Source organism: Macaca thibetana, chromosome 19, assembly GCF_024542745.1.
Source record: "Macaca thibetana thibetana isolate TM-01 chromosome 19, ASM2454274v1, whole genome shotgun sequence".
NCBI lineage: Eukaryota > Metazoa > Chordata > Mammalia > Primates > Cercopithecidae > Macaca > Macaca thibetana.
The window spans coordinates 31,817,596-31,831,215 of NC_065596.1; the positions used below are offsets into that span (position 1 = coordinate 31,817,596).

General features: G+C 54.6%; 1 protein-coding gene across 1 annotated transcript; it reads right to left on the reverse strand.

Moving 5' to 3' along the window:
- Nucleotides 1-209: 209 nt before the first annotated feature.
- Nucleotides 210-11,219, reverse strand: VSIG10L (V-set and immunoglobulin domain containing 10 like). Its single transcript, XM_050771652.1, has 10 exons — nt 10,502-11,219; nt 9,570-10,424; nt 8,854-9,147; nt 8,435-8,719; nt 7,179-7,433; nt 6,217-6,495; nt 5,392-5,688; nt 2,684-2,797; nt 2,304-2,458; nt 210-1,157 (listed from the first exon to the last, which is right to left on the reverse strand). Exons 1-10 carry the CDS (start codon nt 10,539-10,541, stop codon nt 1,086-1,088), a joined length of 2,646 nt encoding a protein of 881 aa, XP_050627609.1. The 5' UTR covers nt 10,542-11,219; the 3' UTR covers nt 210-1,085.
- Nucleotides 11,220-13,620: the final 2,401 nt, after the last annotated feature.

Genomic DNA, 13,620 nt, shown 5'->3' on the forward strand with positions numbered 1-13,620 from the left:
ATGTTTCAATGGCATCACTGAGCTGCTAAGCCAGCCTGAAACCAGCCACCTTCATATTTCCTGGCACCATTTTATTTTGTTACTTGCAGCCAAAAGAATCCTCACCAATGCACTCTCTAAATTCTCAATTAGAAACCCAGCTGAAAAAGCAAGACTTATGCTGAAGACAGCAGCGGCAAGCCCAGCTCTTCACCGGCACCAAAACATCAGATCAGTCAACAAGTATTTATTGATTGCCTGCTGCGTGCCAGGCTCTGGGTTAAGTGCTGAGATAATGATGTGGTCTCTGCTTTTGTAAAGCCCTTAGTTTAGACAGAGAGTCTCAGGCCACACAAGTAATTACATATTTATGTATCAGAAACGGCAAATTCAAGGATTCTGGGACTTAACCCAAGACTAAGGGAGGGGTAAGGGAATGGTTGTCTAAGAGGGCAATTGTTACTCTTAGACTTGAGAAATGAATGACATGGGAAAAATAAGTGTTACCAGCAGAGCAAACTCTAGGGGCAAAATAAATTGTGGCTGAGAGACAGCCTGTGATACTGGAGTCAGGGGACAGAGAAACAATTGGGAGTGGAGGTCAGGGAGGCCAACAGAGGCCAGACCACAAGGTCTTTGAAGGTCATGACGAGGAGTTTGGATAATATCTGAAGGGAAATGCACAGGCCCTAGAAGGGTTTAAAGAGAAGAGGGACATGATCTGATCTGTTTGAAGATGAAGATGCTGGGAGCTGCATGGGGTGTGGCCTACAGGTGGCAAAGTGAATGTAGGGGGACGTTTTCAGAGAGCATGGCCAGGCTCCCTCTCTAGCTCAGAGCAACACAACAAGCCCTGCTTGTCTGCTGCAGAGGCTTGGAGGTTGTGCAAACCACACAGTTCTATCAGCAGGAGTTTCCCAGCCAAGAAGTCACATCTCCTTACTTGCACAAATACAGGAAGACTCTTCTTCTGCAGCAAAAGAGGGAGACAGAAAGTCCCACTTTCAGGGTCCAACCCTCAGTCATAGCAGGCCCTGCCTGCTGCTGGAGTGAAATTGGAAGTTCTGGCCCAAAATGCCCTGTGTAGGGCAGGCCACTGGCTCTGATCACACCTGTGTGGCTGTCCGAACAGTCTTTGAGCTTTCGTCTACAGAGACGACTGGACTGGGGTCTGTGGCCTGGAAGAGAGAGGTGGGGTGCGGGAAGAACTCAGTAGTACCCTGGATGTAACATGACTCACCCACCGAACTTTTTCCAGCTCTTGCTTGAACTTTTTAGAGATTATCTGGGAACCCTCCATTTGGAGAGGGGAAAAAAAAAATGTCTGGCTATCGGTGGAGTGAAGACAGCCAACAACCCAACCCAGTTTTGTTTTTTTTTAAAAACGGGTCTCGCTCTGTCATCCAGGCTGGACTGCAGGCTGGAGTGCATCCAGGCTAGAGCTCACTGAAGCCTCGACCTCCCAGGCCCAAGCAATCCTCCCACTTCAGCCTCCCTAGTAGCTGGGACTACAGGCACATGCCACTATGCCAGACTAATTTTAAAATTTTTTGTAGAGATGGGGTATCCCTATGTTGCCCAAGCTGGTATCGAACTCCTGGGCTCAGGCTATTTTTTCTCTTCAATGTCCCGAAGTGCTGGGATTACAGGCATGAGCTACCACGCCCCGTCACAGCAACCCCTCTTTTATGGGGAAACGAGGAAACTCCACCCCACTTCATAGAGAAAAATGGGTCTTGCCTAACTTTTATGGAAAAGAAAAAAGGAGGGGCCAGGCATAGTGGCTCATGCCTGTAACCCCAGGACTTTGGGAGGCTAAGGTGGGCGGATCACTTGAGGTTAGGAGTTTGGGACCAGCGTGCCTAACATGGTGAAACCCTGTCTCTACTAAAAATACAAAAATTAGTCAGGCATGGTGGCTTGTGCCTGTAATCCCAGCTACTCAGGTGGCTGAGGCAGGAAAATCTCTTGAACCCAGGAGGCGGAGGCTGCAGTGAGTCAAGGTGGCGCCACTGCACTCCAGCCTAGACAACAGAGTGAGACTCTGTCTCAAAAAAAAAAAAAAAAAAAAAAGAAAGATCCTATCTCATCCTCCTTTGTAAGAGAAACTGAAATTCACTCTTTCACTCTAATTTTAATATACATCAAAGTTAGGCGGGAAGCTCTGTCCAACTTTGATGCATTTTTAAAAAGGATGAAGTTATACAGACTGTAAACTAACAAGTAAAACTGGAGTTAGATAATGGAGACCCTCTCATCTCCCTGACTATAATACAAGAAGTTCCGCCCCGATTCCAGGAGGAAAAGAGGGCACCCACACTCACTTGGTAGGCCCTAGTTGAGCTGTGGTCCTCCAGCGGGACTTTGAGGTCCAGAGGCCATGAAATCTCCACTGGGGTCACACTGTGCATCTTCTTTTCTGAGGGGGTGGCCACGGGGACCAAGGTAGAAGGATGCTTCTTTTTCTCAGGAGTCTTTCCTGATTGAGAGGAGGAAGAGAAGCAGGAACACCTGATTAGTTGCCCCAACATGCCAACCCAGCCAATAGCAAGGGAAGCTGGTGTGAGAGGCGGAGCCTTATGCTGATTGGCACGATGGATGACCTATGATGGTGCTGATTGGCTCAGTCAGGTCTTCCACCGGCTTTTTTCTAGGGTCCCTCCCACTTGGCCATGTTTGCCCCTTCCCCAGTCCCCTTGCTCACCACGAAAGCGGCACAGGCAGCAGATGCAAAGGAGGAGAAGGACGGCTAGCAGCGCCAGGCCCAGTAGGGAGCCCAGGACGATGCCGGCGATGGCCCCGTGGCTCAACGTGGGGCCTGGAAGAGACAAAGAGAAGAAAGAGAAGGGGAACAGGAACTAAGGTTGGACCCAAGTTTCCTAAGCCCCCTAACTTTGTGCTGGGACCCAGGAGTCCAGCCCCCACTGTCCCTCCCCTCCCAGAACCCAGGAATGTGGGACCCCAGCACTCTCAACTCATTTAACAGTTACTACGGTGTGCCTGGCTCTCGGACAGGTAGTGAGGATTCACTGGTGGGCCAAACAGGAAAGATACCTACCCTTGTGGGCTTAATTCTAGGAGAGAAGTCAGAAATAAATGAGCAGTACATAACATAATCACAGATTGTCCCGAGAAAGAAAAAGTTATGTGATAGAGATAATGAGGGTCAGGTGTGGTGGCTCACACCTGTGATTCCCAACACCTTGGGAGGTCAAGGTGGGCAATCACTTGAGTCCAGGAGTTGGAGACCAGCCTGGCCAACATGGCGAGACCCTGTCTCTACAAAACATAGAAAAACCAGTCAGGTGCGGTGGCTGGGCCTGTAGCCCCAGCTACTCAGAAGACTGAGGTAAGAAGATCACCTGAGTCTGGGGAGGTTGAGGCTGCAGTGAGCCCAGATCGTGCCACTGTACTCCAGCCTGGGCAACAAAGTGAGGCCTTGTCTCAAAAAAAGAAAACAAACAAAGAAAAAACAAAAAAGGAATAATGGGAAGGGATGTGACATTTAGAAACAGTGGTGAGCTAAGGTCCCTGAGGAAGTAACATTTGAACAGAGACTTGAAGAATAAAGACCAGAGGCAGTCATACTAAACACGGGAAAGGGTGTTCCAAGAGGAGGGAACAGAAAATGCAAAGGTCCAGAACTAGGAAAGAGTTTTCTCTGTTCAACAAAGGCCAGCGTGGGTGGAGGATATGGAAGGAGAGAGCTGGAGGTGGAGGGTGAAGTAGAAAAGGTTTCCAGGAACCAGATCCTAAAGGGGTCCCGCAGAAATTAATGGAAGGCTTTTATGTAGGGCAGCCTCATGATCTGATTTGCATAACTCTGGCTTCTACATGGAGAATGCATTATCTGAGAGCAAGAGGGAGTATAAAGATACCAAATAAACATCTGTTGCAGTCCAGGCAAGAAAGGATGCTGTGTTTGACCAGAGCCTTGGGGTGAAGATGGAAAATATTTTAGACGGAAAATGGACCGAACTTGCTGGCGATTAGGATGTCAGGAGTGATGCGGCCTGTAAGTAGTGACATTTATGAGTATGGGGAAGACTGGAGGGTTGGGGGATGCAGTTTTGAGGGAAAACATCAAAAGATCTGTTTTGGGCATATGACATTTGGAATGCTAATTGGACATCCAAAGTGAAGATCTTGGCTGGGCTCAGTGGCTCACACCTGTAATCCCAGCACGTTGGGAGATTGAGGCAGGCAGATCACTTGAGGTCAGGAGCTCAAGACCAGCCTGGCCAACATGGCAAAACCCTGTCTCTACTAAAAATTCAAAAAAAGTTAGCTGGGCATGGTGGCTCACACCTGTAATCCCAGCTACTCAGGAGGCTGAGGTAGGAGAATCACTTGAACCCAGGAGGTGGAGATTCCAGTGAGCTGAGATCATGCCACTGTACTCTACTCTGTCTCACCACCCCACCCCGCCAAAAAAAAGTGAAGATCTTAAGTAGGGAGCATCCTTTTCAAGAGAGAAGTCAGGGTCCAGGATAGGACATTTGGTAGTCATCTGAGTATTAATGTTATTGAAGGCCATGAGCGTGAACTTGATCACTCTGGGGAGTGAGGACTAAATCCTGAGACACTCCAATGGAAGAATGTTATCAAGTGAATTGTGCCCACCCCAAAAGAAAAACATATATTGAAGTCTTAGCCCCTGTTCCTGTGAATATGACTTTATTTTGGAATAAGTTCTCTGAAGATGTAACCAAGTCAGTATGAGGTCATTAGGGTGAACCCTAATCCAATATAACTGGTGTCCTTAAAAGAAGAGGACAGAAGCCAGGTGCCGTGGCTCACGCCTCTAATCCTAGCACTTTGGGAAGCCAAGGTGTGTGGGTCACCTGAGGTCGGGAGTTTGAGGCCAGCCTGACCAATGTGGTGAAACCCATCTCTACTAATAATACAAAAATTAGCTGGGCGTCGTGGCACATGCCTGTAATCCTAGCTACCCAGGAGGCTGAGGCAGGAGAATCACTTGAATCCGGGAGGTGGAGGTTGTAGCGAGCTGAGATCATACCATTGCACTCCAGCCTGGGCAACAAGAGCGAAACTCCATCTCAAAAAAAAAAAAAGAAGAAGAAGAAGAAGAAGAGGACAGAGACACACAGAGGCAGAGGTTGGAGTGACACAGCTGCAAGCCAAGGAATGCCAAGGATGAAACAGCTGCCACCGGGAGCTAGGAAGAGACAAAGGAGGATTCTACACAGGGTCCCAGAGGGAGTAGGACCGTCTCAACACCTTGATTTTAGACTTCTGACCTCCAGATCTGTGAGAGAAGAAATTCCCGTTGTTTCAAGCCATGCAGTTCATGGTACTTTGTTAGGGCAGGTCCCAGGACACTAAAACAGGGAGAGAGGGAGGATCTGGCACAACAGACTGAGAAGGTCTACTCGGACAGCCCCAACTCACCGGCCTGGTAGACCCGGCTTTGTGATGGAGTCCCTGGCTGGCCCCCCAGGATGGGCAGGATCCGAAAGGTCCAGATCCCTGGGTTCCGAGGTGGAAGGGGCACCACAGCTGACCGCTCCTGAGGCCCCAGGATGAGCAGGGAGACCCAGTCCTTGTAGGTGGAAGTCCTGCCCAGATCAGGCCCATCTGGCCATGCCTGGATCTCAAAACTGCTGATTAGGGCCCCGCGCTCCACATCCCAAGTCAGCACGGCTGCATCTCTGGCTCTCTGAAGCCTCCACGAGGATATGGAGGGTCCTAGAGGTATGTAGGAGAGGCTGGATTCTTGGGTGCCAGAGGGGAGAGGGAAGGGGGCTAGGGGACTGGGCTCCTGGGTCTGAGGGAGGAGGGGGCTGGGGGCCTGGACTCCTGGATCTGAGGGTGGAAGTGGCTGGTGACCTGGACTCATGGGTCTGAGGGAAGAGGGGCTGGGGCTGGACCCTTGGGTCTGAGGGAAGAGGGGCTGGGGCTGGACCCTTGGGTCTGAGGGAAGAGGGGCTGGGGCCTGGACTCCTGGGTCTGAACCAGGAGGGGCTGGGCCTGGACTCCTGGGTCTGAGGGAGGAGGGGCTGGGGCCTGGACTCCAGGGTCTGAAGCAGGAGGGGCTGGGTCTGGACTCCTGGGTCTGAGGGAGGAGGGGCTGGGGTCTGGACTCCAGGGAGGAGGGGCTGGGGGCCTGGATCCTAGGTCTGAGGAAGGAGACGTCTGGGGCCTGAACTTCCGGATCTGAGGGCTGGAGGGGCTGGGGGCCTGGACTTCCGGGCTTTCTGAAATAATGTGGCTCACCAATGAGAGTGATCTGGTCACCGCCAGCTCCCAACGCCCCACTGCACAGCACGGAGTAATTTCCCAGGTCCCAATCCAGGCTGAAGTTGCCGATGTGGAGCTTCCGCCCATCTTGACTGAGCCGCAGGCGACTCCCGCCTCCTGGAGCCAGGGGCCGCCCTTCCCGGGCCCAGGATGCCCGTGAGGGTGGGGGACAACCAGAGGCCTCCAGTGCCACCTCTGCCTCCCCCAACCGTGTCTCTGCCACCAGCGGATGCAGCAGCACCTCTCGGGGGGCCTCTGCAGGTGGGAGAAGCCCAGTTAAGAAAGTCGAGACCTTACCTTGGATTCAAAGAACAGGTCCTATGCCCTACTTTAAATCAGATGGTGGTAAGCCCCGGCGCTTTGGCCACCTGGGAAAGAACTGCCAGTTTACTCACTCATTCGCTCATTCATTCATTCATTCATTCATTTATTATCTGATTTCTTCATCAAACACTTACTGAACACATACCATAGGAGCAGGCCCTGTACTGGGAAACTCATATTATTCTCAGCTATTCATTCTTCTTTATTAGAATAATAATAATAATAATTATGTAGCAATAATAATTGTAAGACTGGGTCTTGCCACACTGCCCAGGCTGGTCTTGAACTTCTAGGCCCAAGCAATCCTTCCGCCCCCAACTGCCGAAGTGCTGCGATTACTGCGCCCGACCTCGTTACTCTTTAAAACATCACTGCTTTATCTTACTGAACACGTGGGAAAGTGATGGCCTTCTTCCTGTGTCCAAAAAATACCCCCATCCCTGCACGCCCTCACCATGAGGTATAGGGAAATCTTTGTCCCTTTTCTCGTTTGAAGACAGTGAAGTCCTGCCTCTTTCTTGGACTAAGGACGTACCCCAAACCCCTTCAGAATTTTCGAAAGAAAAAGTCTCCCTCCTCCTGAGAAACAGCAAAAAAGCCCCGCGCCTTCTCACCCGGCGTGACTATGCAGGTACGCGTGGCCACCAGGTGGCGAGCAAGGCAGGTGATGGGGACGCCGCTGAGCCGGGGGTGGGCGGGGACGGCAGCCAGCAGCACAGAGGACACTGGCCCCGCGCGGATGCCTTCGGGGAGACCCTGGAACTGCAGGGAGGCGGCAGGGACCCCGCCGGGCCACGAGCAGCGGAAGCGGAGGCTGCGGTCCCCGGGACCCCCTTCAACTGAGCACTGTGGGGCCCCGGGGGGCAGGTCTGCGGAGAGAAGGCAGAGAATGAAGACGTAGTCCCTCTCTCATTTCTTCTCCAGCCCCGCCTCTCTGCGCAGTAACTCTCTTCTTCCCTAGCCCCGCCCCATAGGCGCTCACACTCCCCACTTTTCCTGAGATCCCGTTCCCAACTTCCCCGCCAAGTGGGTAGCCGGCAGCCCTGATGACTGCCCAGCTTTCTTAAGAAAACTGCATCTTCACACAATGATATTTCTCTTCCCAAACGTAACTCATCCCCTTCCTTTCCAGCTCCACCCCTTCTGCCAGGTTACTTCGCCCCCTCCTGGATTGCCCTCCGAGAAGCCTCCCCTTTTCCCAGATATCTCCGCTCTTCCTTGCGGACCCCATCCCCTTTCTAAGATAATTCTGCCCGCTTTCCAAATGACCTCGCCCCTTTCCCTGGTGACTCCACCTCCTTCCCAGGTACCTTCTCCGTTTGCTGATCCCACTTACCCGCCCAAGCAACTTAGTTCTTTCCCTTTCTAACTCCCACTCTTTGCCATTTAACTCCGCTGTCGACTTTGTTGAGAGTGTTCCATGCCCCGGAATGTCCGCCTTCTCAGTGCTGGGCCGGCTCGTCAGTCCTGGTCAGCCCTGCCACTCCATTTGGCTCCTTCCCTTGTCCTCTTTCTGGCTCCGCCTCTTATCCTAGGTATCCCAGCCCCTCCGCGCTGGCCCCGCCCCACCACGGGTATACCAGCTCCTTTTTGGTGATCCAGTTTTCCCGCTGGCCCCGCCCCTCTCCGGTATCGTGCTCCTCCTCCCTGGCCCCGCCCCTTATCCTAGGTATCTCCGCCCCTCCTCGCTGGCCCCGCCCACCACAGGTATCCCGACTCCTTCTTGGTGACCCCGCCCTCCCGCTGGCCCTGCCCCACCCACCGGTATGCCGCGCCTCCTTGCTGGCCCCGCCCCTTTCACCTAGTCCCGCCCCTGTTCTGGCCCCGCCCCTCTCCCAGGCATTTCCCCACTCCCGCCCCGGCCTCTCACCCGCCACAGTGAGGTTGAGCAGCGAGCGGCGGCGGCGGCTGGTGCGCGGGTTCGCTGCCAGGCAGGCGTAGGTGCCTGCGTGGCCCGGCCCGACCGCGGGCAGCAGGAGGCGCGGCCCCGCGGGCACCGCGGCCTCGGCCGGGTCCGCCAGGCTCCACGCGATGTCGGCGGGCGGCCGCGAGGCGGCAGCGCAGCGCAAGGTCACATTGCTGCCCGCGGTGACAAAGCGGGCAGGCGTGGCGTCGCGGTCCGAGGAGACCGTGATGATCGGCGGGTCCGGGCCGTCTGGAGGGAGGAGGGGTCGGGACTGCGAGTGTCAGGGTCACCTGGGACTCCGCTAGGACTCCTGGAGACTGGTTCCCCAGCCCCCTTCTCCCCAAGGACCCCCTGTCCCCGTCCCGAGGTACCCCCACACTCACAGAAGACGGTGACGTCGGCGGTAGCCTCCCTGCGGCCGAAGGGGCTGCGGACGCGGCAAGTGTACCGGGCGTGGTCGCTGCGCACAGGGCGCACGATGAGCAGCTGGTCGCCCTCTGAGCGGATCCGGGGCGGCTGGGCTCCCTCGGATTCCGACGCCTCCAGGGCACGTCCGTCCCTGCTCCAGCTCAGCTCCCCGCGACCGGGTCCCCACCCCAGGCAGCGCAGCCGGAGCTCGGCCGCCCCCTCCTCTGTCTCTGGAGCCTTGGGCTGAACCGACAGCTGGGGTAGGGGCTCTGGGAGAGGGAGAACGGGCTCAGGACACAGTCCTGGAGCCCATCTTTGGTCCCCTTAGAGGGAGCCCCAGCCGCTGCTCCCTCTAAGCCCCTGGAGTCCCGGCCCGCACCCCTCTCCTCTCATAAACCCATGAGTTTGAGCCCCCAGACCCCTCCTCTCCGGGACCCAGGAGTTCGACAGAAGAGGCTCCCAGCCTCCTCCTCCTCCCTCAGACCTGGGAGTCCAGGCCCCCAGGAGTCTCCATCCCAAGTCCAACGTTGCTCAAACACCCCTGCCTTGACCTCTAGCTCTTTTCCTCCCTTCCTCAACCCAGAAGCCCTCTTCTGCCATCCAGGGACCCCACAGCACCGTGACTTGCCCAAAGTCTGGCAGAGCAGACCAGCCCCTGCCGCCTGCACTCCAGCCGCCAGGGCCCACTTACCATACACACCCACCGTGAACTCGCGAGTCTGCCGGGAGACCCCTGCCCGGATGACTTCAGCCGTGTAGACCCCTGCATCGTCCAGCTGGGCAGAGGTGAGCTCCAGAACCCCCCGGGCCTGGTCAAATCGCAGGCGGTCTCGGTGAGCAGGGTCCAGGCTGATCAGAGGTGCCCCTGGCCCCAGGCCTCCAGTTGCCAGCACCTTAGAGCCCCGGCGCCAGACCACCAGAGGGGTGGGGGGCCCAGGGCTGGGGACTGGGGCCAGGGGGAGCCGGATGGTAGTTCCCACCAGCACAGCCAGTGGGCCCCCCAGCTGCTGGGGGAAGCTTGCCGCTGAGTGGGTCTCTGCAGAAAAGTCGGATTCAGGGCTCTGGGCAGAAAGTTGAAGATCCATGTCATCAGGGGAGAATTTCGAATCTGGGGCCTCAACAGAGAGTTTGGTGTTGGAGACTTGAGTAGAAATGTTTGAAGCTGGGGTCTTAACAGAGAAGGAAGGCTTGGGGTCTTTGGCAGGAACTTGTGGTTCCAAAATATCAGGAAATACTTCAGAACCAGGGGTTTCAGAGGAGGAAACCGGGTTCAAATCTTGGCCCTCAGCAGAAACATTTGACCAGAAGGACCCAGACATGTTGTTGGAACTCAGGGCCTCAGGAAACCAGCTGGAATCAGAGATTCCTGCAGAGCCTTTTGAATCCAGGGACTGATCTGGAAATTTCCAGCTGGGAGGTTTGATGGAGGGAACTTCTGCACCCAGCCCCTGGGAAGAGCTCTTTGAGTCCGAAGAGAAGGCAGAGGAGAAGTTGGTTTGCTGAAGTCCAGAAGAGGCTCTGAGGGTGAGGACCCCTACCAAGGAGGCTGCAGAGAAGAGGGGAAAGCGTTGGGGGAGGCTGCTCCGGGGGACTGGAGGGGAGGGGACTGAGCAGGGAACTTACCCAGGAGTAGGAAGAGTGGCAGAGCCTGTGGGGTGTCCATGGTGCTGGCCTCACTGAAAGGACACTGGAGAGAGACCCAGGACTGCACCCATCCCTCCTGGGTCAGACGAGTCCAACAGGACTGGTAGCTTAGCTTCCTGGGAGGGGAAGGGAGCCAGACCCAGCGGGAGGGGCCAGGATCCCCAACCCCGATGTGGTGGCTGAGCTGCCCAACCCACCCCACTCTCTTTATCAGCTGGTCCCATCTGCAGGGAGGCCCAGCCTGATCCCTGCACTCCCCATCCCCAGGGGGCAGATGGAGAAAACATTCCCAGCTAAAAATGTGGTAGCAAGTTTGTGGGACAAAGCCAGGAAGACTTCCTGGAGGAGGGTGAGGTGACCTTTCTGAGAGCCCCACCTCTGATGGCCACAGCTTCAGAACAGGCTTCCTCCTCCCCAGCCTCCTGGCCCCTTCCACTCTGTCTTGCCTGCAGCCTCAGATACACCTGACCGTGCTCCTCCTCTGCTCCAAACCCTCCCACGGCTCTCTCAGAACCAAGTCTCCAGGTGCTATCTCCTGCCAGGGCCTCTATCCTGAGACCAGAGCTGCATTTCCGCATCCCCGAGGCCCTCACATGGCCTGTGTCCCGCTAAACTCAGAATCTTTCCTCTAACCCAAACTTCCTCACACCTCCAGGATGGCTTCACCATCTTCGCAAATGCTGGGAAACATTCCCAACCTCCTCCCTCCCCGTCACCACTGTCAATCTGAGTCCAACCCTCCTCACCCTAGTTCTCACTGGCCAGGCGCTGTCTTCTCTTCCTGCCCCGTCTCCCTCCTCTGCCCAGTCTCCTCCACTCCCTGCCAGGGTCCTTCTACACCCAGAGCCCAACCTGCCTTCCCCTGCTCACAGCCCTCCCCTGGCTCCCCAGCGCCCTCTGGAGACATCCAAGCTTCACAGCAAACCCATGCACACCTCCCCACTCTAGCACTTGAACATCCTGCCCGCCCATCTCACCTCCCAGTCCTCTACCTGGAATGCTCTCACACTCTCCACCTCCCTCCAGCCTGGCTAAACCACAACTTGTCCTTCAGGTCTCACCTTATTAAGAACCATAGTAATTACCACTTAGTTTGAGCCAGGAACTATGCTAAATGTTTCCTATGCGTTATCAGGCTGAACCCTTCTAAACACGCTATGAGCTGAGTGTCATTATACTCACTTTGCAGGCCAGGGGACTTAGGCTCAGAGAGGTCAAGGGACCTGCAGGAGGTTGCACAGCCAGAGGGAGAAGCTGGACTTGGGACCAGGATGGTCAGACCATTGACTCCTTCTGATAGCTTTTCCCACCATCCCATGCTGAGCTTAGGGCCTCTGCTCAGCTCCCAGTCCTCTAAGCTTACCTTGGCCCAGTTCTCACCAGTAATAATACTGGTAATATATGTATTTTTTGAGACGGAGTCTCCTTCTCTCACCCAGCTCACTGCAGGCTCCATCTCCCGGGTTCGAGTGATTCTCCCGTCTCAGCCTCTGGAGCAGCTGGGAGTACAGGCACGCACCACCACACCCGGCTAATTTTTATTATTTTTAGTAGAGATGGGGTTTCACCATGTTGGCCAGGCTTATCATGAGTTCCTGACCTCAAGTGATCCACCCACCTTGGCTTCCCAAAGTACTGAGATTACAGGCGTGAGCCACCGTGCCCGGACTGACACTGGTAATAATATATGTCTAGCATTTTTTGCATAGCAGGTGTGGTTATGGGGGTGCTACATAAATTAACCTTTCAAAACTCCATGGAGTAGATTATGTAGCTTAAAGAGGGCTGCAAATTTGAGGATCCTCCTGTTAAGATGTGGGGTCTATCTCCCCACTCCTTGGATCTCAGTAGGCTTTGTGACTGCTGGACCAAGACGTGGAAGTGACCCTGTGCCAGGGTCTGCATCTAGGCCGGCATATGCCACTTTCTGTATCATAGGACACTCCCTCATGGAACCCAGCCGCCACACTGGGAGGAAACTCAGCAGTCCCATGGAGGGGAATCATGGCCCCTGGTCAGCAGCCCCAGCCAGCTTGCTGGCCATGTGGGTAAGCCCTCTTGGAAGTCAACCCCCTGGCCCCATTTGAGGCACCTGAACTGATCCTGCACCGAGGAGAGACAAGCTGTCCCTGCTGAGCCCTGCCCAGATTCCAGACTTAAGAGCATAATAAACAAGTGTTGTTTTAAGCCACCAAGTTTTGGGGTGGTTTGTTATGCCAGAACAGACAACCAGAATATAGGTATCACTAATTCCACCTGATAGAGAAAGAAACTGAGGCTCAGGGAGTAGTTGCCTATCTGAGGTCCTCCTAGAGCCAGGAATGGGTCCAGTGGGATTTGATCCAGGGCCCTGGGACCCAGAACCCATGCCCTTAACTCCTACATGATGCCGTTACTATTTTGATCTGCAGAAGAGGCAACTGAAACTCAAAAACAGGAAGGAACTCACCCAAGATCTAGCTGGCAAAGGTGAGAGTGAGCATATGAAATCACATGCTGTCAGAAGGCCAGAGGAATGGAACACAATTTTTTTAACAAAAAATTAGGCCAGGCGCTGTGGCTCACGCTTGTAATCACAGCACTTTGGGAGGCTGAGATGGGCGGATCACTTGAGGTCAGGAGTTCAAGACCAGTCTAGACAACATGGTGAAACCCCGTCTCTACTAAAAATACAAAAATTAGCCAGGTGTGATGGTGCAAGCCTGGGCAACAGAGCAAGACTCTGTCTCAAAAAAATATAATTGAAAAAAAATTAATCTGACTCTAGACCCAGGCTGTTCATCGCCACACTAAGTTTCGATTCTCTGTGGCTTGTCTCTGTCTCACACCAGAACCACAGCTTCTGGCCTCATTCTTTCCTGTGTCCCTGCTGAGACTGGGGACACAAGAGAGAATGAGTGTCCTGAGTGTTCTGCAAACATTGTGGATAAAAGCCCTTCTCACCCACCTCACTGATACTTGTGTTCCAACACTCAACGTGGAAGTCATCTCCCTGGGAAATCTCTGACCCCACGGGCTGGGCCAGGTCAGGTCCCCCAGTTGGGTTCCCAGGGGCCCAGTGTGCCTCCACCTCTAGCATACTTCACCCCGAATTACAG